This window comes from Mixophyes fleayi, chromosome 4 (assembly GCF_038048845.1).
Source record: "Mixophyes fleayi isolate aMixFle1 chromosome 4, aMixFle1.hap1, whole genome shotgun sequence".
In the NCBI taxonomy this organism is placed as follows: Eukaryota; Metazoa; Chordata; class Amphibia; order Anura; family Limnodynastidae; genus Mixophyes; species Mixophyes fleayi.
Genome location: NC_134405.1, coordinates 329,055,076 through 329,082,645, shown reverse-complemented (window position 1 = coordinate 329,082,645; position 27,570 = coordinate 329,055,076). Strand labels below are relative to the sequence as shown.

Genomic DNA, 27,570 nt, shown 5'->3' with positions numbered 1-27,570 from the left:
CTCCCTAAACTCACCCCCATATTCAATAGCCCCCAAACCACCCCATCTTAAATTAATAGTCCCCACTATTAAATTGCCTCACCATCACCCTACAAACATAATAGCGCCCATTAATTAGCCACCACCTACATCACACACACAACATTGCAAGAAGCCCCCTGTGCCATCACACACACAATACTGTGCCCCTTCATACACAACTACACTGTGCCCCCTTATGCTCACTGCGCCCTCCATGCTGCGTTCCCCCCTTCTTTTTCACTCTGTGCCTTTCCCCCTTTTTTTTTTAATTAGTGCTTCTCTCCCCTTTTTTTTTTTTACTCTCAGCCTCTCTCCCCTGTATTTTTACTCCCTCTTCTTCATAGCACTGTCCCATTCTGTTTCCCTCCCCTTGCCTCTCCGTTTCTTTACTAACCTTTTGTTAGCTTCTTTCTTTTCTTCTGTCTTCTCTTCTATCTTCTAGTCTTGTCTGGCGCATCTCACTGACTGCCGGGCGTGACTTGATGACATCACGCCCGGCAGTGAGTGTGAATGGAGAAGAGAGGAAGGAGGGACGCGGCGCCGATCACGTGAGTATGATTCTTTTTTTTTCCGTTACAGCTCCCCCCACCAACAACGGACCCCCCCCCCGCAGAAAAAAAGACATTTAAAATAATAAAAATAAAACACCAAATACAAAAAAAATAAAAATAAAAATAAATTTAAAATTAGCACGCGAGGGCCCGGGTAAAATGTACAAATTTTTAACGCTACGTTTTTTTTATGAAACGGTCCTCTCGCGCTCCAGTGGAAGGTCTATTGAAAGTATAGGGTGTGCGAGAGGCAGCCGCGTTAAAAGCTATTGAATTGTTTTTTAACGCGGTGCGTTAAACAGGCCAATATGCTGTTTTATCTCGCACCTCTTAGGGGTGTGATAAAAATAAAAAACCTAAGAAAAGTATTTGAAATCATGTAATAATGAAAAAAAAAAGTTTAACTATGTTTATCAGTAATGCCTAACAGGTAAAAGTTGATTTTCTTACGAAAAAATAAGGAAGAAAAGAAAAAAAAACATAAAAAAAAATAATAATAAAAAAAAAATCACTAATTAAATATATTTATGTATGTTTTTGTACAAATATGTATGTACTAATGTGTTTTGACATGGTATAGATGATTCTATAGTACAAAATAGTTAAATAAAAAAATATGATAAAGTACTTTAATGTAGATATTATGTGTAATGCAATCTAATGTATGAAAATATATGCAAATCCTTTTATTTGTGTTATACATGACCGCATTTAAACTCCCCTTTACTCCCCTAAAAACTTGCAAACACAATGATTAACATGCGGGGGCAGCGTTCCCTCTTTTTCAATTGAATTACAGGAGTTTTCACGCTGCGTTAACTAAAAACGGTCGCTATAGCAGTTAAAAAACGCGGGCGATTTTTTTTTTTTTTGCAACGCTGGGGGGAAAAAAACCCAACTTGCGGTCAACTGAATACCCCCCAAAGTTGTACTTAACTGGAGAGACCATAAGTGATAGTAGGCAGGACTGAAGTAATGATTTGCCTTTTGCTGACATGTGTAGTCTAATCATGGACAGGAATCCCGACACTGAGAATGGGGGGCGTGCATCTATGTATGCACACAGTGACAATTTCTGCATATATAATGATCTGCAGGTCTGTATATTTCTGATACGTAACTAACCCTGTTGGTATTAATCTCACCTGTGAATAGCAAACACCAGGGCCAGCGCAGCCACAGACTTCTCTCCCCCCGACAAGTTGTCCATGGGCATGAAACGCTTTCCTGGAGCTACGCAGTTGTAACCAATTCCATCAAGATAAGGTTCTTCTGTATTTTCAGGACTAAGAAAGGCCTAAAAAAATTGAGTTTTAATAATCGTGGTGTACTAGTATCTGTTATGCCCCTTACAAATAGCACAGAGCTACATAAAATGAGAGTACTTAATTATCATACATTCTGTATCAGAAGACAACGATTATACACAATTACATCAAAACCCTGTTTAAACAGGTATTATTTACATGTATATACAGGGAATGATGCTGAGTTAGGCGCATATGTGTCCAAAAGATAAGTTCTAAAAAGCAGCACGTAAATATGCTGAGGTGTACGCTTTAAAAATGCATCCAGCTCTGCAGCAGTAGCATATGTGCCAGGTTTACGTCAGGCTCACCCAGATTCACATCCAACCAGGCCATAAGAACAAGAAAAGTTTTTTTTAACATTTGTTACAAATGAAAGTAGTAAAAAAACACGCCTACAAAATCATATAATAAAGGCATGAGTAATGCACTATCAGCTTCAGAGGAGAATCCACAGCCGGGCACCCGCAAGTGATACGGCTACTGACTGGCAAATGTGTGTCTCCGTGCAGGTCTGCTTCAGTTCACAATTATGCAAACATGCTCTACTCGGTCTGCGTCTGCACACCCCTTTGTCCCACCTTTCCGAGCGTAAGTTTAAGGTCAGCACATGGTTGCAGGTATATGCCATTTTTATTTGGGCATGCGCAGTACAAATTTGCGTATTTTACGGTAAGCAAACAGACGTACGGCCAAATCAGCATAAACCCTGCAGTTTATGCACATCAATACCACTTGTGTATTATAGTATACCCAACATTAGAAAATGTACTCAAGTACTCTATTTATCTTTACACATTCTATAAATTAAACAAATAAATAATCCAATACTAGCAACATCTATTAAAATGTATTTATATAGCGCCAGCGTATTCCGTAGCACTTTTCAGTTCTTAACAAACACAGTAATAAAACAAGGTAATACAGACAAAGAGGTAATAGTCTCAGGACAGAGCTTTGGTTATTTCAAGAATATTTAAATTCCCTTACAATTTATCTTATCCAAAACACTACTACTCTTTCTAACATAATATTTTGTATTGTTACCCTCACTAGTGTGAAACTATAACCCTTTGCTCTAGAGCCAAACTAATTCTGTAAAATACTCCCCTCCTGAACGTCATTGTACTTCTTCAATCATCTCACTCCTTTACCCCTAGCTGTATATACCATGTGGGGCACATTTAGAGGTGGTTGAGCCCCAAACGTACTGCGTCTGTTGGTTTTTTTCTCTTTAAAAAACAAATGTGAATCTTTCCTGCTGCAGTAGTTAAACTTGATGTCAGTTAAGTGATCCGACTACAGAGCCATGACATGATATAATATAGGTGAGACGCCAGCTAAGTACTATCAGATGGAGTGGACAATGAGTCAAGTAGAATAGGCTAGATATCATCATTGTGCATCGTTGTACGAGCCCTCCAGCACCCACAAGAGATCTGAGGATGCATACACATCTACTTATGTCACAATTACGTGAATATGGCATTGTTGTACACGGCTTATGGTTGCCGTTCCACCTCTCTAGGCATAGGGAGAGGCAAGGTAACAATATGCAAAAAACATATATACAGATGTATGCACCCCCCCTGTACATTTGTGAAAACTAAGTCTTACTCTCTATAGGCTGCAAAGTGATGGCGTTGGGCATATGGACAGGGGAGGGACTTATAGTTCCATATACAACACAGACCAGCTCTGGTGGAACTACAAGTCCCAGCACTCTGCATTATTTTTATTATTCTAATCAGTGAAATAGCGCTGGTACAACTGCATATTCAAACTCCATGTGAATGTTACTCCCTTTATGCTGCATGTAATTCTCAGGCTCTGTTCCTATTTTCTGTATGTAGAGAAATTCATACCAACATTGCTGTCAAATAGTGAACCGTGTCCCTTAGTATATAGTTCTAGTTTTACAACATTCTTGTACGGCCACCACTGACAGCTCCAGCACATCATCAGGGTGGTCATATTATTATAACCTTATACATTTAAAATGGTATTCAATGGTTTAGTGTGGAAATAAAAGCCTTTATTGGCTACATGGATTTATACGTCTGTGTGGAGGAATAAGGCTAGATTTTGCATATTCTTTACATGAACTTTCGCCATTTAGTAATTTAAGATTAATTAACTCAGTAACTGAAATCATTCAAACCTGAGCGCTGGCATTTCTGCAGAGCTTCTTGTAGATCTCATCGATAGCTACAGAAACATGCTCAAAACACTGGCTAAAAAGCTCATATCTCTTCTGTTTCACCTGCTCAAATTCTTTCCTACACAGACCGGCTTTCCTTCTGCTGGCCTCAAAAGCTATGAGAAAAATAAATAAACGGACTGTAACATTACAGAGCGGAAGTGTGTGAATTCCACATAGTGACTGAGCTTCATTGTACAGCATGACATTTTAATTTACAGGTATGTCTCTCAACACATTTCAGGATCCATTTATATGACAAATTATTGCCAAGGAGATTTGGCAAGATGCTGTAGCAATAATGTTAAATATTTGACTAATGTTAACATCACCCAAATACAGCATTCTGGAAGTAGTTAGATTCTCGTATTTTCAAGATGATTTCTATTAGAAAGAGATTGGAAACAGGCACAACCATTCATACTTAGGTCTGGGTAAGCAGCCCATGGTATAGTCAATGCTTCTGTAATTACACAGAATACAAGAGTAAAACAACTGCAAATGTTACGACAGTTGTTCAGTTAGAGGGATTATTACTATATACAAATGTCCTCAGTATATTCACACTAATCATTCAAGAATGCTGGTAATAGGAGCTTGTCCCACTTTTACTTTATTAATGATGCATACAACAAACTCCGTCCTTAACCCAACAACCTAATATGAAATGGATAGTAGGAATACAAGAGCAAAAGAAAATTTGGTTTGCAGCACAGGTTTAAAGGTGACAGAAGTAACATTCAGATCTATTCTAAAAGTACCAATCCAGTATCATAAAGGAAATAAAAAACATTTGCTTGATGTCTGGCCAAAAGATTACTGTACATAGCACTCAATCTCCCCATTGTTCAATAACCCAAGAGTGACACATTATTTTTCTTAATGTTTATGTTCAAAAGAGATGATTTTTGTACATTTCTCTAGATCCGTTTTGGGGACACTACTTACCATGGGTGTATAGAGGGTGCTGTGCGGGAAGTAAGGCACTATTTACATCTAAAGACTTGTCTGGCCTGCTCCTCCCCCTCTATGCCCACTGTACAGAGAGCCTTCAGTTGTTTAACTAACAAAGCCCTAGGATAGGACTGAAAGAAAAAAAAAAAAAAACAAGAACCACACTCGACCGAAAAACAGAACGAAGATAAAGGGGTGGGAGTGAAATGTACCACAAACGGATTCAGAGAAATGGATTTTATGGTGAGTACAAATATCCTCTTTCTTCATTCAATCCATTCCATTTGGGGAACACAGCTTACCATGGGGACATTCCAAATCTGCCCCCAGGGGAGGTTACGCTCAGACACTGCTGATGTGCGCAAGTTTTCAGCTTCAAAACTGGCATCTTTTGAAACAAAGACATTGAAGCTGTAGAATCTAGTAGAGGTGTGGACGAAGGACCAGGGTTATTGCCCATCACAAATGCTGAGGCTCTAAGCCGCACTGCCCAGGAGATGCTCACCGATCTGGTAGAGCAGTATCTTCCGGAACTGGAGTTCCCTCTGAGATATAAGCCTGGTAGATGATAGCCTTAATCCACATTTGCAACTGTCTGTTTCGTTGCCAGCCATCCTCTCTTGGGTGGGTCGTACAGAACAAGGAGGCAATCTGTTCTACACAAAGTGGACAACTGGTTCACATAAATCGTCAAGGCCCTAACCACATCTAACAGGTGGAGTGTTTCTTCCACCCTGGATGCCAAGTCTTGGCCTAACTCAGGGTTAACAATATCTTCGTTGAGATTAAGTTTTGATATCACTTGGGCTGGAAAGAAGCCTTGGTGCGCAGAACAGCCCTATTATTGTAAAAGACAAGAAATGGTGACCTGCAAGGCAGGGCAGCCAATTCAGGCACTTACCTCGCTTACGTGTTGCCTTGCATAAAGGACACCTTCCAGGTAAGGAACTTGAGGTCAATAAATTCCAGAGGCTCGAAAGGCGGCTTGTGCATTGCCAAAAGTACCAAGTTCAGACCCCACAGTGTTACTGGTGAAACAAAAGGCGGTTGTTCATCAAGAACCTTCTGAAGAAAGGTCTGGACCTTCCAGTTTTCTCTGGAAGAAGATGGATAACACGACACATGGACTCTGACTAAGGTTAATCTCAATCTGCTGTCCAGACCATTGTGTAAGGACAAGAAGCTGGCCAATCAAAAGAAAGAAGTGGGAACACCTTTACGTTCACACCAGACTATATAAGTTTTCCACACTCTGTGATAATTTTTAGAAGAGGCCAGTGTCCTGGCCCTGTACATGGTCTGGAGGACATTCTCAAATAGACCCTTAGCACAAAGAATTATGGCCTCAACCGCCATGCTGTCAAAGACAGCCATGCCAAATGCTAGTGGTAAAATGGGCCCTGGCTTAAAAGATCTTCTCTGAGTGGTAGTCTCCACAGTGGTTCTGATCCCATGCTTAGATTATTATGATCTTTACAGCCCCAATCTGGTGCTACCAGCATGGAAATTGTAGGGGAAAGATACACTAGATGTCACTGCCAGGGGACTATCATTGCATCCACTAGGAATTCTTGTGGATCGCTGGTTATTGCACAGTATCAAGCTACCTTGTGATTCAGCAGTGAGGCCATCATGTCGACCTCCAGCTGACCCCACCACTCCACAATCTGGTTGAAAAACTCTGGATGGAGTGACCACTCCCCGAATTAGTGGCATGCAGACTCAAGTGGCTCTCCCAATTGTAAATCCCCTGAGGAAAAGACCACCAAGATCACTGGGACATGATGTTCTGCCCAGCGCATGATCTTGACAGCCTTATTCATCACTACAGGACTTCTGGTCCCCCCTTGGTGGTTTATATACGCCACAGCCGTCATATGGGTCTTTTCCTCAAGAGGGACTGAGCCTGCAACAGAGTGTTTAGTACTGCGCTTACCAGTATATGGGTAGCCATGCTTCCTCTCGAAACCAAAGCCTCTGAAGGTGAAGGTCCAGCGCCAAAGCTTCCCATTCCTGCAGGCTGCAATCCATAGTTATGATGGTGCAGTCCCATACAGTGAAGGGGTGGTCGTGGGTAAGATTCTTCTTCCTCAGTCACCACAGAAGGGACTGACTGGTCTGTGGGGACAGTCTGGAAAACTGTGCTGCATCTGAGGAATGGACCTCAATTACCTGGCTAGAATCTTGATCTGGAATGTCCGGGAGTGGATGCCAGCAAACTGCAACACTTCGAAGCAAGCTACCATTCTCCCCATCAGCTTCATGCAATGCAGGATGGAAACTTGCCTGAGGGAAAACAAAGTTTTTACTTGTTTTTGAATGGACAGAATCCTCTCCACTAGTAAAAACAATATTTCCTGGTGCTAAATAGGAGACCCAGAAAAATCAGGCGCTGGACTGGGACAAGACTGAACTTTTGAAAGTTTATCAACCCAGCTGTGCGTTTCCTCTGTCAAGCACAAATGGTTCAAGAGAAGAGGGGCAGAGTTCACCTTTATCAAAAGGTTGTTTAGGTATGGTATGACTGTCACATTTTTTGTCCTTAAGAAAGCTGCCATGACCACCATAAGTTTGGTAAATACTATTGGTTCTGTAGCCAGACTAAAGGGTATTGCTCTGAACTGGTAATGGGATTTCTCCCCGCAAACCTGAGAAGGCTGTCATGTTCTTCCTATATTGGGTTGTGGAGATCCGCATCCTTTATGTTCATGGAGGTGAGAAATTTCTCTCTCTTCATGCATTGATCAGTGATGGTAAGGACTCCATCCAGAAATTGTCCACCTTCAAGAATAAGATTAGGGGCTTCAGATTCAGAAAGGCCCAGAAAAACAAGTTAAGTTTCTGCACAAGAAATAGGTTTGTGTAGTAACCCAAACACTTCTGCTACTTCAGGACTGAAACAATCGCTCCTGACAACAACAGGGAATTGCTGGCCCTTGCAAGGTCAGTCACCTGGAAGGGGAGTTGAAAATAATTATTTAGGAGGTCCAATATGTAACCTCTTTCCTTTATGCCTCTTACCCACGCGTCTGAAGAAGAATGGAACTACTGCTCTCGAAAGAGCAGGAGACGGGGCCCCAACACAAAGCTTTCGGAAGAAGAATGGAACTACTGGTCTCAAAAGAGCAGGAGACGGGGCCCAAACACAAAGCTTTTTGGGTTGGCAGGGGACCAGTCATTCAGATTGTTTTTCAGCAGTTTTGGAACCAGGACATCTGCCCAAAACTGCTTTACACTTTGGTGAGCCCCATGTGGGCACAGTATTGGCCCTTTCAGGAATTTCCTTTTGTTTTACCAGTGTAGCTAAAAGAACTGAATCTCCAGCCTCTAGCCTTTGGGGCACTAACAGGAAGAAAGGAGCTCTAGAGAGACAATCTGGTCCGAAAAGAAAAGGGTAAGGCCACCAGAGTCCTTTTGGACTTTGCATCTGCCTTCCATGATCCAAGACAGTTAGCATGTCTGGCTGCTACCACTAAAGCCAAGGTTCTGGACAGACCTGCATCAAGGACAGTGTAGTGTTCCCCAGGTACTCAGATGAGTCCTTTACATTGTTAGCCAATGGCATTAACTCCATCTAGAAATCCCAGATTGTTGCCCAGACCATTTTTCCACCACTCTGATTAACCAAGCGATGGCTGCAAAACAGATCTGAACAAGGAACATGTTGCGAAAAAGATGGATTTTAAAATTCCTTTTGCATTTTCTATCTGTGCTATCTTTGAAGGAAGCAGCATGTGGAAGAGGAATGGTAGTGGATTTAGTAAGATGGGCAACGGGGGCATCCACTCTTGGTGGCATTTCTCTATATCTTCTTTAGAGAAAGAGTAGTTAAACTGGAACCTTTCTGGAACTTGAAACCTCCCATCTGGTTTCTGCCAGGCCTCACCCAATGATTCAGATAACTGGGGGGAGGTATTTAAACGTCGGGAACCACCAGTTCCAAATCCTCAAAAATCAAGGGTCTGTCTGACCAGTAAAATTAAATCAGGTCTACTGGAAGATTCATCCTCCCATCCAGTCAGGTCTTCATTGTCTGAGTCCCCTTAGATCTTACCTTCTTCTTGAGAGAAGTGTTCCGATTCAGAATCTCCTAAAATTTCAAACCGAGATTGAGCTTGACGCTTACAGGTCTTGTTGGGTGATGAAGTCTCCAACAGCCTCTACAGGGAGGAAGACACTTAACCCAGTTCCTGAACTGATCTTTCAAGGTTCCTGGATTGCTGCTATGGGGTCTGCGACTTGCTGAGACACCATTTCCTGAGATTTACAGATGGAGCCCCTAAAGGAAGAGTAAGAAGAGTAAATTCACCTACCTCCACAGGACGCGCTGCATCCCTTTTCAGTTTCATGATGGACTGACCTAGCACCTTGGCCCAGATTGGCACTGCCTTCTTGGATGTGTCCCCCCCATATATACGTGGACCTTGGTCCTCAGACTTACAAGTTGCACATCTGGCTCTGAATGTCCACTAGGCAACTTTGCCTGACATTTGGAGCAGGCTAAGTACAATACAGATCTATCCCTGGCAGCCTTGGATTTGCAAGTAGTCGCTTTTTCTGACATGATTAAAAGATTTAGAAATAAAAAAAAACAAAGAAAAAAAAGAAGTAGAAACCGTAGAGCACAATCTAGGATACAGACTGATCTAGCAGGCTATGTATCAGAATATAGCAACATAGTGTTTTATTTTAAATAATGGTACAGTGACCTTGTACTAAATAAAGTTAGTACTCAACCACAAGCAGGAGAGAGTACAGTGACAACTGGAGTAATTTAAACAAAGTCAGTATATATACCCAGCAGTTCAGTAACAATTGGAATAATTACAATTAGTACTGAAAGCATAAAGTCAGATAGAGTTCAATGAGAGAACAGAGTGATAAATCAGTACTCAATGTATAAAAGCAGAGAGAGTAGTGTTATAAATAGCATATTAAGTGGCTGGATGAGAGCACATTCACAATACCACACCGGCTAATTGCAGTGAAAAAAATTCCAACATGCAGAGGAGCACCCAAGTAAAGCTGTGGTGAGTAGCAAGTGAATAATCAAATATCCAGCTACTGCTGGTTTAAGAAATACCTCCTTCCCTAGATCCAGCCAAATCATGGCTGCCTCCATGACACAATTGTTCCTGAAGTGGGGTGTAAGGATTCTCAATATAAGACCACAGAGAGAGCGTAGTGAACAAAGTGGTTTTTACTAAACACTGGGTTACACAAGTTTCAGGATGCAGTACGGTTGGGTATGGCAGAAATAGCAAGAGAACTTCGTAAACAACAGATGCAGAATGTGATGTCTGCAGGACTTTACCAAAGTAGCGGAGATGACACACAAGGTGCAATGGTCTGCGGAGCAAGGCACTGAAGGTAACAGACATAGGATGCGATGATCTGCAGGACTTTACCACGAAGTAGTGGAGATTGCTAGTAGCTATCTGGAACAGGTTAGTCCTCTGTAACACTGGAGAGCTGAAAGCAAGTATTGATGGTAATACTCTGCAGTAGGATAATGCAGAAACACTGGAGAGCTGCAAGCAGATACAGAGTCACAGACAAGCCGAGTCAAGGTTACAGGAAGAGGTCAAAAAATGGAGGGATGAGCAGAGGTCAATACCAGGAGATCAATAAGTATAGGCCACAGGAAAAGCAACACGGGTAAAAGCAACAGATGATCTGGCAAAGGCTGCTGAGACATGCAGGCTTTTATAGGCCAGAGACACGTGTTAAGCATCCTGGAGAAACGAGCCAGCTCTGGCAGGTAAGAGGGCAGCCTAAGTACCACAGTGACAACATTGGTCCTTTGGTTGAACAGTGGTACTACAGGCAGGAAATTATATTTATATACACACACACATATATATATATATATATATATATATATATATATATATATATATATATATATATATATATATATTATACTGTATACAAATATGTATATCCTGTATATATATATATATATATATATATATATATATATATATATATATATGTATACATATATGTGCATATACTATGGATCCGTAAAGTATTCACAGGGCTTCACTTTTTCCACATTTTGTTATGTTACAGCCTTATTCCAAAATATAATAAATTCCTTTTTTCCCTCAAAATTCTACACACAATACCACATAATGACAACATGAAAAAAGATTTTTGGGAGATTTTTGCAATTCAAAATAAAAAAACTAAGAAATCACATGTACATAAGTATTCACAGCTGTTGCCATGAAGCTCAAAATTGAGCTCAGGTGCATCCTGTTTCCACTGATCACCCTTAAGATGTTCCTACAGCTTAATTGGAGTCCACCTGTGGTAAATTCAGTAGATTGGACATGATTTGCAAAGGCACACACCTGTCTATACAAGGCCCCAGATTTGATAGTGCATGTCAGAGCACAAACCAAGCATGAAGTCAAAGGAACTGTCTATAGACCTCCGAGACAGGATTGTCTCGAAGCACAAATCTGGGGAAAGGTACAGAAAAATATTTGCTTCTTTGAAGGTCTCCATGAGCACAGTGGCCTCCATCATCTGTAAATGGAAGAAGTTCGGAACCGTCAGGACTCTTCCTGGAGCTGGCTGGCCGCCTAAAGTGAGCGATCGGGGGAGAAGGGCCTTACTCAGCGAGGTGACCAAGAACCCAATGGTCACTCTGCCAGAGCTACAGCATTCCTCTATGGAGAGAGGAGAACCTTCCAGAAGGTCAACCATCTCTGCAGCAATCCACCAATCAGGCCTGTATGGTAGAGTGGCCAGACGAAAGCCACTCCTTAATAAAAAGCACATGGCAGGCCGCCTAAAGTTTGCCAAAATGCACCTGAAGGACTCTTAGACCATGAGAAACAAAATTTTTTGGTCTGATGAGACAAATACTGAACTTTTTGGCATGAATTTCAGGCGTCATGTTTGGAGGAATCCAGGCACCACTCATCACCAGGCCAATACCATCCCTACAGTGAAGCATGGTGGCAGCATCATGCTGTGGAGATGTTTTTCAGCGGCAGGAACTGGGAGACTAGTCAGGATAGAGGTAAAGATGAATGCAGCAATGTACAGAGACATCCTGGATGAAAACCTGCTCCAGAGCGCTCTTGACCTCAGACTGGGGAGACGGTTCATCTTTCAGCAGTACAACAACCCTAAGCACACAACCAAGATATCAAAGGAGTGGCTTTAGGACAACTCTGTGAATGTCCTTGAGTGGCCCAGCCAGATCCCAGACTTGAATCCAATTGAACATCTCTGGAGAGATCTGAAAATGGCTGTGTACTGACGCTTCCCATCCAACCTGATGAAGCTTGAGAGGTGCTACAAAGAGGAATGGACAAAACTGCCAAAGATAGGTGTGCCAAGCTTGTGGCATCATATTCAAAAAGACTTGAGGCTGTAATTGCTACCAAAGGTGCATCAACAAAGTATTGAGCAAAGGCTTTGAATACATATGTATATGTGATTTCTTAGTTTTTAATTTTTAATAAATTTGCAAAACTCTCAAAAAAACTTTATCCACGTCGACATTATGGGGTATTGTGTGTAGAATCTTAAGGGTAAAAAGGAATTTGGTCCATTTTGGAAGAAGGCTGTAACATAACAAAATGTTGAAAAATTGAAGCGCTGTGAATACTTTCCGGATGCACAGTACATGTATGTATACATGTGTGTATGTGTATGTGTGTGTATATATATATATATATATATATATATATATATATATAAATGGAAGAAACCTACCTAAAAGTGCCCTACTCCTTGGGCACTACATAAAAAGGGTCTCCATACAAAGGGCATAGAGAGGGAGGAGCAGGCCAGAGAAGTCTTTAGTTGTAGTGCTGCCTTACTCCCAACACAGCTTCCTCTATACTTTCATGGTAAGGAGTGTTCCCCAAATGGCATGAATGAGAAATATGATTAAATATCGATGACATTTAAACTAATGTTGGAGCAGGTAGTTTCCTATTCTAAAACTAGGGGTTGTGTCTGAAAAGTCTCTCTGTGTCTTCCTAGGTCTGGGAGCGCTCCCTCTTCTATGCAAACAATGGTGATAATGTCACTGAGGTTTTCAGAGGAGGAAGAAGGTGGGAGCGATCACCGCCAGCATTCTATATAGAACACTGTGCATGGCCATTTTGACAGCCAAAAAAACACTTGATATGAGTTCCTGGTCAGTACAAAGGAACCAGAGGACCGTTGGTGATGCATTATATTTTAATAGGGTATTTTGCCTGGATTCACCATGAACTGGTGAATTCAGGCAAAATGCACCTGGTATTTTGAAATGCCTGAAATCAGGCCCTGAGAGATGAAGTGCAACAACTATGTGTGTATAATAAAGTATAAATGTCAATTATAAAATTCTAAGAAATATTACCATCAATAAAGGGTAGATAGTATAAGCTGTCATCTTAAGGATTATTACCAGAGAACCACTCTAGAAAACTATAATAAATACACAAAATAAAAACAGTACCCAGAAAAAATGTTCAAAGTAAAAAACAATAAATAGAGGGGGTCACATTCACAACACTTGGTTTGAATAATATGAATACAGGCTCAATTAACCATAGAATACATTTTATTACAACATAAAAGACTGCAGATCTTTATAATTAAAAACATAAGAGAAATGATTCGGTAATATAACTGTGAGCAAAGGAGATAAATTGTGTATAAACATGAGGACTGCAATGCACAAATAATATTAGTAAAGCAATAAGCACAGTAAGAACATTCTTATATAGAGATTTGACGCTTTTCATTTGGCTCAAAGATGTTAGAAGCTCCTGGGATTAGGGAGCCACGGTCCCAGGTATTTAATATTCCATAAAGAGTCAGATTATGTAATCAAGTCAAAACGAGTAGATAAAATATGTTAGTGCAGCATACGGGTATTAACTCTTATCCAATTGACTCTATAGCAATAGCCTTGGTGTCCTTTAGGGGGATAATGCCCCCACAAGAAGACGACTACATCAGAGCCTATAATGTCACCTCATGTTAGTATACACGAAGAGGTATTAAAAGTCCACACTAGCAAACCCTGGTCCAGTGGCCATGGCTTTTGTTCGTTCTGGTGGACACCATGTTAATATGTTGTCTACCTGTTCAGCTGTCTGGGTGCAACTTGGAACTGAGAGATTTATTCCTGGTTCGAATCAAAGAATACAATAAGGCTGCAGGACGATATTTTCCACTGCGTCCTCCTCACTGACGCGTTTCGTTCTTAATAGAGCTTTTTCAAAGCACTCTGGACTAAAGTTCGTAAGTGTGGACGTAAATATCAAGTATACTGTATGTATATCCCCCCTCCATTAAAGAATGATGTAAGACGATCGATAACTATTTGCATTTGGAGCAACCATGAGTTTCTTATCACATGGTACTATAGTTGGAGTACAAGTCACTGATAAATACAAATCTCTATGTGAGCAGTGTCTATCCACTGTAGATACTTCTCTAGCTGTGAGATGATGACTGGAATGAGGGATCATGTTTTTCCCTCTCGTTCCCTTTACCCCAAAGAGAAGTCAGAAGATACTCCCCCTACAAAGAGCTTGGATCTTAATCTTCGTGAGACCACCCACTTTCCAGCTTCAGACCCACAACCAATTCTCAAAACCAGTAATTTTATTATACACCTCTTGATAAATCTGTACAATTCCTAGAAGGGATCAATTCCTCTCTCCTATCACTAATCCCTTCTCCTAATCCCAAAGTTATAGTTTTTTTCCCCTTTTTACTCATTTACAGTTATAACCAACTACATCTTAATTTAGTGATACTATGTAACTGACATTTTAATAAAACAGGTTACATAAAAATAAATACCCAGGCCCAACATACAACCTCCTGATGACACTAATTTAAAAGACAAGTTAACACCAAAATCTACTTTTTATATATGAACCATGAAAGTATATATTATTCAGTTTTAACCTGGCATACCATTGCAACTGTATTAAAATCCCACATCTTTTAGGCCTTTGTCTAATGGAGTTTGACAGAGGGCAACAAAATATTACAATGACTATTACAGTATAAGCAGGGCCTAATTTTTCTCTCGTGTCCCAGGCAAGAAAGATTTAAAGTTACGGCTTTGTGTATAAGTCAACCAATCCAAACAGCATTGCTGCAAAGCAAGATTTCCATATTGCCAGTCAGTCTGCACCTCCTATGTGACAAGTCCCTCTCTCCTAACATGAATACCTGTGGCAGGGGAGTGATATTTGTTTACTAATGGTCAAGGAGAAACATACCAGTTAAAACTGGCACTTTAAGACGATAAATATTTCAAGATGGAGTGCCGGTTTCCAGGATTATACTTGATCTTAACTTTATGCAATTTGGTATACCTGACAAAAAGCATTGATGACAAGAGAGGTGTTGTGCAGATCTTCAAGGGGCGGGAGGGGAAAGATTATATATATATATATATATATATATATATATATATATACACATACAAGTTAACTCGTGCATGATACTCATGCATTCTAGTGAAATCAAGCTACTTAAGGTGTTAAAAAGGTTCTTGTCATGCATTTGGGCCATAGCCCAGGCCTCAACCACCAACCACTCCCCACTGTCACCCCCGGCAACCACCAACCACTCCCAAGTGTCACTTCTCCTTCAAGAAATATATATATATTTTTTAAATCTTTATAAACACTTTTAACAATTAACAAATTAAATTAACAAATTAAAAACATCTTAGTATACCAAATTTCAGCCCTTTCTGAATTTTTTTTCTCCACACACACTAAGAATTTAGTAGGTCAGTGTATAACTCCGCCCAGCAGGTGGCGCTGCAGCTTGGTTTTATTTTTTCCACACAGACAGACTAATACACGCCACTAGACATTTATATTATAGATATATATATATATATATATATATCTCAAACACAAGTTTTACCGCAGAGGTAGCTCAGTATAAATAGACTTGGAGAGAACATGTTAACTATTCAATGTCTACATTCAAGCAAGTCCAACTACAACCTATAGTTCTGCGTTCTTCAATTCCATATGTGTGAGAACTGGTTTTATTGTTGTGTATAAGAGTATTATGTTTACCATTTGTGGTTTCTTGAAACTTCTCAGTGACATTCTGTAGTTTTTCTAGAGCTTTTAAGTTTGGAGCTGATGTTTTTAGTAGACCATTTTCATGGTCGATACATTCCTGACGCATTCTCATAAGTTCAGCAGAAATTTCATTATCCGTTATTAAGGTCTGTAACAATAATAAGTCATTGAAAACCAGTAAATATGCAGAATTTGGTGCCATTTTAAAATCTAGTAATTGAGCTATACAATAAAAATATTTGACTACATTTACAAATGGAGAAAAAAAAAAAGATTTTTATACTTAATACTTGATAACTCAGATTGTACCTGGATGACACTGCTACCATGTGGTTGTGTGAGGGGACTCAGGATGTGGCACTTAAACAGTTAAAAATTGTTAATGTAACTGTTGACAGAACTCCCCTCTGCAACCCCTGTAACTCCTCTGTGTAATTGAAAAGCCCCAAGGAAGGTGTCCAGAAACAACAAGAGTGGAAAGGGAGGGAATGCAGTGTCCTCTAGGTACTTCTGAACATCCAAGATTCAATCATCATGTTCCAGCACCTTAATGGTCAGAGAGAAATGGAGTTAAGGTTTTAATCCGAGTTTGCTGCTATGAGCATATTGACCAGATAGGTCACGATGCATACTCACTTCTGGTAAAGTGCCACCCTCTTCTGAAAGATAATAATGTTGACAATGTTATAACATTTAGTTCCAACCAAACACATGATCCTTTTGGTTTCTGCCATCGCAAGGGAGTTCCTTGTTTCTCTCGATGGTTGATGTATGCCACTGTGGCACTGACTGACTGAGTCTTTGGAGAGTTTTCCACAACAGTAGATGTCCTATGACTAGAGCTTTTAGCACCACTCTTAGTTCTGGTACATTTATTTGGAAGCCCACATTAAGGACTGACAGTGCTGAGCATTGAAGGATGGAATCCGTGGTCCAATTTTCCCAACAGCAAATGGCATAGGGACGGCTTCTGTTTAGACTGTCTATTCGGAGCGATCAAAGGTGCAAATGGCGCGTCTTTGGACACAGGTTGGTAAAAAGACTGGTCAAGTTAATATGAAACTAGTTCCATTTCAATATAAGCTCAATCTGGAACACTCTTGAAAGAGACTGCACAAACTGTACGGTCTAGAAGGTTGAAACCATCTTCCACAGGATTTTTATTTTACATGCTCAAATGAACAGATCCAGAGAGCTTATAGAGAATTTATTAGACTGTGCAACAAATGTATCTTGTCTGGAGACAAGAACACTCTCTGCTTTAGGGCATCGAACAGCAGACAAGACTCTGGGCAGGAACTAGACTGGACTTCTGATAGTCAATGTTCCACCCATAGGATTCGAATGTGTGTGCAATCTCTCGCACATGAACATGAAGTAAAGCCCGGGACCCCTCCTTGATCAAGAGAGTGTCCAGATAAAGAATAATTGTCGCCCTTTGGATCTCAGAAGAGCGGACATGACTGCCATGATCTTTGTGAACACCCAGAGACTTGTAAAAAGGCTGAAATTGGACATGGTAAGACCGAATTGTAAATTTGAGAAGGCATTGATGGCCTTACTAGACCAAAACATGAAAAAAAGCATCCTGGATATCCTTGGATAAGATAAGTTCATCCAGTTCCATGCTGGATATGACAGATCTCAGAGTTTCCATCTTGACCCCTATCCACTCAAATTTGAGTGTCCACAGTCTTACAGTCTTGAGCTCAACTCAAGCTAAAAGAATCATGCTGGCCTTTGGACTAAAAAGGGGTTCGATTAGAACTCCATTACCTTTTGGATTATCTGCACTGGGATGACAATCTGCCTGTAGAGCCCTCTGTCTTACTAGTTCTCCAAGAAGACCGATGCCGTGGGCTTGGACGACAGCCATCTGGCTGTCCAAGCCTACTGTTCCCTCTGTTTCCTTCACAAGTCTGTAGTCTTGCTTTAAATGTAGTGCAAAAAGACAGAAACCTGGGACCCTGCACCTAGATATAATGACTGACAGAAAATAACTTTCTAGCTCCCATGAGCCGAGGATCCAGAGCTGCATCTCTCAAATATTCACACCTCCTGAATGTGTTCAGCTAAGGTTAGTAATTTAGGTAAGGGTCAAGCAAATTGTGAACCCTCCAAAAGTTGCTCAGAGCCCTTTACCACCGCTTTGTTAAACCATGAGAAGGCTAAATCAAAAGTATTCGTACGCTTGACCATTTCACCAACAGGGACTGTAATGACATTGTATTCAAATACATATACTTTTATATGGAGTTGGTTCCTCTGTTGCAGCTATAACAGCTTCCACTCTTCTTGGAAGGCTCCACAAGATTCTGGAGTGTTTCTGTGGGAATTTTTGCCTATTCATTCTGTAGAGCATTCATGAGGTCAGGCACTGATGTTGGACGAGAAGGCCTGGCTCGCAATCTCCGTTACAGATCAACCCAAAGGTGTTCAATAGGATTGAGGTCAGGGCTCTGTGCAGGTCAGTCAAGTCACACCGAACTCATCAAACCATGTCTTTGTAGTCCTTGCTTTGTGCACTGGGGCACAGTCATGTTGGAATATAAAAGGGCCTTCCCGGAACTGTTGCCACAAAGTTGGAAGCATATCATTGTCCAAAATGACTGGGTATGCAGAAGCATTAAGATTGCCCTTCACTAGAGATAAGGGGCCTAGCTCAAACCAGTGTTCTACCCACGCTTTATTTGCTGGGTGGCAAGGGACTTTCGGCTGCATCACGAGTGCCAGGCGGGAAGCGTCACTGCCTGTTGGTTGGCTCATCACAGTGAGCAGTGAGCTCCTGGTGCCTGGTGGCAGGGAACTCTTGCAGAAGAGAGAGGGGGGTGAATATGAGAAACCGAGGGGGTGGTGGTGAATATGGCAAATCTGAGGGCGGGCGGTGGGTGTCAATCACAGGTGGAGTGTCAATTTTGCATTACAGGAGGGGTGTTAAACTCCAGGGGACAGGGGGAGGGCACATGTGTAAAAAAAAAGTGCACATTTGCAGCAGTTCCCTTTCTGATAAACCTTTAACACAGTGCTTCTTATTTGGGGGTCTTTTGTGTATAGCCAGCATTTGTGCATTATCTGGGCACTTAAAAAAATTACTGGTGTCTAAATAGCATTTGCTCAGTATCTGGACACAGTGTAAACATCATTTGTGCAGTATCTGGCAACTTAAAAAAATAATGGTGTCCAAACAGCATTTGTGCAATATCTGGACACAGGATTTTCTATTTTAAGATGAATTAAAGCCTGTTTAAGGAATTGCATGAAGCAGAGCAAACTGAATAATCTGATGCTGATTTCATTAGGAGGGACCAGATCCTACAGACTTTGATTATGAAAAAGCTGCAGACGACTGAGCCTCTATGAAGGAGAATAGATATATAAAATGTTAATCTAGAAGTTAAATCATTATAAGATCAGGATTTAAACATTTAATTTGTGCAAAGGCCCCCAGAGAACACTGCCAAACCCTGAAAAACAGCCCCATACCATTATCCCTCCTCCACCAAACTTCACAGTTGGCATAATGCAGTCAGGCAGGTAACATTCTCTCGGCATCCGCCAAACCCAGACTCGCCAAACAGAGAAGTGTGATTCGTCACTCCACAGAACACGTTTCCACTGCTCCACAGTCCAGTTCCGATGTGCTTTACACCAATCCTTCCAACGCTTGACATTGGTCTTAGTGATGTGAGGCTTGCCTGCAGCTTCTTGGCCATGGAAAACCATTCCATTAAGTTTACGCTGCACAGTTTTTGTGCTTACATTAATGCCAGTGAAAGTTCGGAACTCTTCAGCTATGTAATCAGCAGTGTGTTGGCGACTTTTACGCACCATTCGCCTTAGCAGTTGTTGACTCCGTTTTGAGATTTTACGTGGTCTTCTGCTTTGTGGCTGTTGTATCTAAATGCTCCCATTTTCTAATAATATCACTCACAATTGACAGTGGAATAACCAGCAGGGATGTAATTTCACGATCCATCTTATTGTAAAGGTGGCATCCTATCACAGTACCACGCTTGAAGTCACTGAGCTCTTCAGAACAACCCATTTTGTATCACAAATGTTTGCAAATGGAGACTACATAGCTAGGTGCTTGAATTCATAAACCTCTGGCAAAAGGTCTGATTGAAACACCTCCATTCAATCATTAACAGGTGTAGCCAAATACTTTTGTCCATATAGTGTATTTCGACCATCCTTGAGGGTCGCAGCATTCAGAACAGGAATAGTAGTGGTCTTGGACAAATGCGCTATAGGAGCATCCACCTTGGTGTGGATTCCCATTTATCTGTGTTCACACTACTGAAATTATAGAGTGTGCAATTTGTGTGATAGCTGAAACTTGTATTCGGGTATTACTCATACTTTATTAGTAAGTCCCCTAAAAGAGGATTTATGTACTTACGTTAAATCCGTTTCTCTGATTCCGTCTGGGGGACACTGCTTACCATGGGTTCTGGAGGGAAGCTTGGGAGTTGGCACCTAACTAGTTAACTTTAGTACTGCCTACAGACCCCTCCCCTCTACAATCCCCCCGCCTCTTCCTCCTCAGTTATTTAAAAAGCCCCAAGGAGATTGGTCAATCAACCATGAGCATATAGAGGAAAGGCAGAAGGGAGGGATCGCAGTGTCCCCCAGACGGAATCAGAGAAACGGATTTAACGTAAGTACATAAATCCTCTTTTCTCTTTCATCCAGTCTGGGGGACACTGCTTACCATGGGGACGTTCTAAAGCAGCTCCCTAAGGGTGGGACTACTCTGAAAGTCCCGCTCGTAAAGCATTACGAGCGAAATTTGCATCCACAGAAGCAAATATATTCAACTGGAAAACGTTGTAAATGTGTGGACAGAGAACCAGGTGGCTGCTCTGCAAAGCTAGTCTGCAGAAGCCCCATATCTCGCTGCCCAAGACGCCCCTACCGATCTAGTAGAATGGGCCGTAAGTCACTCAGGCACCGGACGGATAGCCTTATGTAAACTTGCCTAATGGTAGCCGTAATCCATTTTGCAATGGCCTCTCTTATTAGCATCATAAAGAACAACAAGGAAACAGTACGCCTCATTAGAGAAGTTCCTTTAGCATAAACGCGGAGAGCCCTAACCACATCTAACTTTTCCATAGACTCTGACTCCGAATGGGAAGTGGGAGAAAAGACCGGAATTACAATTTCCTGTTTCAGATGGAAAGCCGAAACTACTCTAGGAAGGGAGGGAGGGTTCTTAACCGCTCTGTCCTTGTGGAAAACCAGATATGGTTCCCGGCAAGACAGAGCTCCTAATTCTGAAACCCTACGCGCAGATGCAATAGCCAAAAGAAGAGGACCTTCCAGGTCAACCACTTCAAATTTGCCACAAATAATGGCTCAAAGGGAGGCCCTTTAAGCATGTCCAGCACCAGGTGAGATCCCACGGTGCTGTACACGGAACATAGGGAGACTGAATATGCAAGACTCCCTGAAGGAAAGTCCTAATATCTGGCAAAATCGCTAATTTCAGGTGAAAAAAAGACTGAAAGTGCCGATACCTGAACTTCTAGGGAACCTAAACGAAGGCCTGCTTTCAGGCCATCTTGAAGAAAAGCCAATAAACGAGGAAGACAAAAGGAGGATGTGTGACATGTCCTTTTTTCGCACCATCTGATATAGGCCTTCCAAATCTGGAGATAGGTGCGAGTCGAGACCGGCTTTCTGGCTCGCATCATAGTGTTCGCCACGCTGGAGGAAAAAACCTCTAGCCCTCCAGAGGCTAGCTTAAACAGCCATGTCGTTAAACTGAGCTGAGGTAAATTCTGGTAACGGAAGGGGCCTTGCAGAAGAAGGTCATCTCGAGACGGAAGACGTAAACCCTGTCCTTCCGCCATAGAGATTATGTCCGCGTACCAGACTCGGCGCGGCCATGAGGGAGCTATTAGAATTACTGGCAGACCTCCCTGCCTTACTCGTCTGAGCATGCGAGGAAGCATGGGGATCGGAGGAAACAGGTATCCCAACCTGAACTCCCAAGACATAGTCATGACGTCCACTGCCATCGCTAAGGGGTCACTTGCCCTTGCGCAGAACCTGTGAACCTTTCTGTTGTGTCTGGAGGCCCTGAGATCTATGTCCGGAAAACCCCATTCTGAACCAGGGACTGGAAAATTTCCGGATGGAGTGACCACTCGCTCGGTTCTGGCCAAACCAAAATTTGAGCTGCAATGAATGGCCTGGTTCCTCCCTGCCTGTTGACATATGCCACGGCCGTGGCATTGTCTGACTGAACTCTGACAGGGTGGCCCTGGAGGAGGGACTGGGCCACCCGGAGGGCCAGTAGAATTGCCTTCAACTCCAGCACATTTATGGATAGGGCTGATTCCTGAACCGACCAAAGTCTCTGGAGCCTGAGGTGCAGGATTACCGCCCCCCCAACCTTTTTTTCAGCAGCTGCATGCACAAGTGCATTGAGGGGCTGGGAGAGGACAAGACCTGAGTAGTAATACTCTGAATAGAACTGATCTTCTCAACAGGCAGGAACATCCTTTGCTGGCTGGTGTCCATAATGAGCCCTAGGAAAACCATGCGTTGACACAAAACCATCTGGGATTTCCTTAAGTTTATTAGCCATCCATGGCCCTCGAGAACCGCCAAGGTGAGGGATAAGGGATGACGTAAGCAATTCTCCGTGGAGGATTTGATGAGAAGGTCGTCTGAATAGAGCACGACCTGAACTCCTTGAAGGTGAAGACATGCTGCCATAACTGACATGATCTTCTTGAAAACCCTCGGTGCCGTTGAGAGGCCGAAGGGATGGGCCCAAAACTGATAGTGGAAGGATCCCACCGAGAATCTTAGAAGAGACTGATGTTGGATCTAAATGGGAATCTGGAGGTATGCATCTTTTATGTCTATAGACGCCATAAACTGATTCTTCTCTAATCCGTTTATCACTGACTTTAGGGATTCCATCCGAAATTTGTCCACCCGTAAGTGCACATTGAGGCCCTTTAAGTTTAGGATGGGACGAAAAGAGCCGTCCGGCTTCTTGACCAGAAACAGGTTTGAATAAAACCCCTGTACCTTTTGGTAATCTAGGACCCTGCAGATAACTCTTTGAGAAAGAAGGGAGGCGACATAATCCTGTATCGCCTGCCTTCTTGATGGATCTCGGGGGAGCGGGGTCATGAAGAAGTGATGTGGAACCGGGCCCAGCAGGTCTATCCTGTAACCCTCTGATATAATGCCCCGAATCCAAGAATCTTGGAAGGACGCTGCCCACTGTTCCTGAAACAAAGACAGACGTCCCCCCACTGACAGAGTGGTCGTCAGGACGCATGCTTTTCCTGGGTCTTGGAGGACTGTGTCCTAGCGGCAAACGAGGATCTCCCCCTGGCAGAGAAGCCTCGAGAATTGGGCTGTCTGCCTCTAAAGGACTGTCCTCTAGGCAAGGAGGTCCCCCGCAAAGGCTGACGAAAGGAGCTGACCCGAGGGTTTTGACTGCTGCTAGGGAATACCGGCAAGGAAGTACTTTTGCCCCCCGTTGCCTGGGAGATCAGGGTATCCAATTCCGGACCGAACAAACCTGCTGCAGAAAAAGGAATGGTTTCCACTGACTTTTTTTGATTTCGCATCTCCTTCCCAGTATTTCAGCCATAACGTTCTTCTTGCTGAAATAGATGCAGCCTGAATAGAAGAGGATACAGCCGCTGTGTTCTGGGCCGCCTCATAAAGGTACCCCGATGCCTCCTTCAAATGCAAAGCCAGGGGAAGTAAATCAGAGTCCTGCAAGGCCTCTGCCAGCTGGTCTGCCCATGCTTCCATGGCTCTAGCAACCCAAGCCGAAGCAATGTGGGCCTAAAGGAAGAACCCGCAGCCGTGAATATAGATTTCAGCTGGGATTCCACTCTGCGGTCATTGACATCCTGCAGAGATGCAGAACCTGGAGCTGGGAGTAAAGTGTGCTTGTCCAATCGGGTTATGGAATATCCACTTTTGGAATACTCTCCCAGCGAACCACATCTTCCTCCTGCAATGGGTACAGGGAAGAGAACCTTTTGGGAACAGAGAACCTCTTATCAGGCTGTTTCCAGGCTCCTTCTGCAATATCCTTAAGTTCCACGGAAGGGGGAAAACGGATAGCCTTTCTTTTGGCCTTCTTAAAGAGACTTCTGTCTCTAGGAGTAGTATCCTCCGGTTCTGGGAGGTCCAACTCTTGTCTCACTGCTAAAACCAAATCATTAATAAATTGGCTTTTAGAGCTTTCTTCCTGTCCCAAAGGTTGAACCTGGTCAGGATCAGAAATAATTTCCCCCTCTTCCTCTGAAAACTCCTCAGAGTCTGAAAGGACCATAAGGGTATTATCAGATGTAGGCCTCCTTCTTTTAGCAGGCGGAATGTTTGGGGATTGAAGTAACTGGTTTAGTTTATCCAAACCCTTTATAAATGCTGCAGACCATGCCGGTTCTGTGGGAACAGGGGCCTGGTCCGTAAGTAATGAGGAAGGTCCTGGTATAGACGTTCCAATAGAACCTGTGGTAACAGGGAGGCCCAACCGAGTACTAGAATTATTAGCCACCGAAGTAGCCACAGTAGATAGCAATTGATTAGATTGAAAAACCATCTGTGCTAAAGAGGAAACAGGAAACCGACTGTGTCAGGGAGGTCACCCAGGCCGGTTCCTCCGTCAGTGGGGCTGAAAAATGCTGGGTTTGCGCAGAGGGAACCCCTGCCTCGCAGACAGAGCAGAGCGCCAACGGGTCCTTCTGCCCACAAGGTAATTTTACATTACATTTAGAACATGTAAAATATTTTGCAATAGGGCCCTTTCCCTTATCTGACATTTCTAAATAAAGGAAGGCACACCAAACACACAGACTTAAATTGATAAATTTAGCTGAGTAGAGAGAGAGAGAGATAAATGTGTGGAGAGAAAAGTGTAACTACAAGTAATCAACTAATCTACATATAAAAGTTGTACTTGTAATATTTTAAACACAAAATAATACCTAAGCAAGTAGGAGAACTATAACATAACCCCTACTAGCTCACTTGTATACAGCAATACAGAATATGTGTTTAAATAAATCTGATACTTAGCCCATAGGCCCAACAGGGGAGAAGTCCAACAGCAGTATCCTGGTACCTGCTCCCTCAGATCAGTTCTCTCTTCCCGAAGAAGAACGGGTTAGACCATCTCTCTCTCTGGAAGGAGGGGAAACTCTATTTCTTAGCTCCCCCCTTCAGTAATGCTGCCTCTGTTAGCGATTCTTCCATAAAAAATAAGAGGCATTTAAAGGCAGAGTAGTCTCCGCAGCACATAACAACTGATGCCCCCTCCTATGCATGAGGGGAGATCCAGGTATAGCCCCCTTCTTAATGTCCGATAACCGGCGCTCTATGCCTGCAGTGGCAGCGCCGATTATCGGGGAGGCTCCAGGAGTGACAGCGGTCCGTGAGACCACTTGTCACTCCCAATTCAGGCACTCGTTTCTTCTGTCCCTGTCAGTGAGAGCCGCTGGCTCTCATCTGACAGGGGAATGCCTGTGCTGCTCTGCTGTGAGTGTGTTCTCTATAGTAGAACACACTCCAGCGCTGCCATCTGTGAAAAAAAATTCAAAAGAATAAAATAAAATTGAAAATTTAAACTAAGCACTAAAAAACACTGCCCAACTCCACGGGCACCTAAAAAAAACTGAGGAAGAGGCGGGGGGATTGTAGAGGGGAGGGGTCTGTAGGCAGTACTAAAGTTAACTAGTTAGGTGCCAACTCCCAAGCTTCCCTCCACAACCCATGGTAAGAAGTGTCCCCCAGACTGGATGAAAGAGAAATGATAGATATAAGGGAAGGAAATACAAGCGTCCTTTTCCTTTAAATAGGGTATCATCAGTCTTTGCTGACTCCTCGCTCTCTTGAATGTTTGGTGCTTGCTGCGCCTCACTAAATTATGCCCTTCTGCCCTGTGGCATACCCCATCGAGTATGAGGAATTGTTCATGTCCACCGCTACCTTGCCCTCTGCTCCTGAGATAACATGGGGTCTGAACCCTCACAGGGACTGAACTACCTTTGGAGAGTCATAGCTGGGGAGGCGGAATGTAAACTCTTCTCTAAAGAGAAGTAACCATAGCGAGGATCTGGACTGGCCTCGCTAGATTTCAGGTCTCAACCGGCTCAACGACTCATCAGGTGTAGTTGCCACAGAGCCAAAGGACTCCTAAATGAGAAACCTCAAATGAAGGGACTCGCTTGCTGAGGTTTCAGCAGAGGCAAAAGTGAGGTTCTCTTTGTCTACCCCATGGAAACACGTAGCCAGCTATGTGAGTTCAGCAATAGACTGGACCAAAGATTAAGCAGAGGATGACGTAACGCCTACCCCCGTGTTTGTTGGTGGTTGATCGCGACTGTGAGCTCTCCTTTGTGGGCTTCAAGTCAAGAGACTGTGGACTTCCGGTCAGGAATGGGAAGTTTATTTACCTTTAGCAGAATTTCGGGTACTCTGTCCGGCACTGCAGTTCCTGATAGTGTGGCAGCAGTTTTGGGTCTCAGAGTCACCAGGTCCTGTAGCGGCAATGACCCCCGGTGGCAGTCTCTCTTAGGGAGCAGAGGTGGTAGGAGGAGGCCCTGAAGGGATAATACTTCTGTGCACTCCTGGCATCCAACACTTGCCTTGAGGCTTTCTGGATGCTGCTGGCCGCATTCATGCAGAGTATAAATTAAGTAAATAAAATCCTTTGCTGCCAGTGGCAGCTGTGATGAAAAGCACCATACTCTTGTGGGCACTTAGGGAGGGGCTATAGAAGGGGAAGGAGGTTCAGACTTCTGATGAAAAGTGCCAAACTCCTGCCTGGAAGAACTATACCCATTAGTCGTTGTCATCCATGGACTCAGAGAAAAGGATTTAACGCGAGTAAACAAAAAACACATTTTCAGCATTAATGAATCACTCTTTTAGCAGTTATATCTTAAACAGTTTAATAGGACATGCTGCAATGAAGGGTAAACATAGGTTACCTTTAGATGATCGGAAAGATCACTATAATCTATGCGAATATTCATTTCTCTTTCGTAGATATCTGCAGTAGCTGGAGTACTTTCAGATTCTGTGTCCAGCTGAAAAACAAACACATTTAATATTTTGGTTTGGAAAAATTGCATATAAAAGTGTAGCTACAGATGCCTATTTATAAATGTACTTGGATTTTCTAATTAGAGTTGTTGAGGGATCCTCCCTTTTCCTTCTGTCTGTAATTAGACTCTCAACTAGTTTGTCTACAAAAAGCACTCTCCCAATTTACATCTCGCTGAAAGTTACTACCTCCGTTTCAGGGCTTCTCCCACAAACATAGCTAAAACAAAACAAGGAAAGCACAAGGTACAGTGTCTGCCTCTTTCTCAGCATAGATAATAGAAAATGATACAAGTCCCTAACCTCTCTGACAACTGATCCCTCAAACCACATGGACAAAGAAGGCTTAACATTATAGG

The 27,570-nt window shown here is 42.7% G+C and overlaps 1 protein-coding gene across 1 annotated transcript in view; it reads right to left on the bottom strand.

Moving 5' to 3' along the window:
* SMC1B (structural maintenance of chromosomes 1B) overlaps window positions 1-27,570 on the bottom strand; it is a 98,581-nt gene that overhangs the window by 8,305 nt on the left and 62,706 nt on the right. The window contains exons 19-22 of the mRNA XM_075210347.1: window positions 27,097-27,195; window positions 16,109-16,265; window positions 4,041-4,195; window positions 1,718-1,869 (exon numbers count right to left, since the gene is read on the bottom strand). Of these exons, the coding sequence (XP_075066448.1) occupies window positions 1,718-1,869; window positions 4,041-4,195; window positions 16,109-16,265; window positions 27,097-27,195 (563 nt within the window). The remainder of the gene's footprint in view (window positions 1-1,717; window positions 1,870-4,040; window positions 4,196-16,108; window positions 16,266-27,096; window positions 27,196-27,570) is intronic.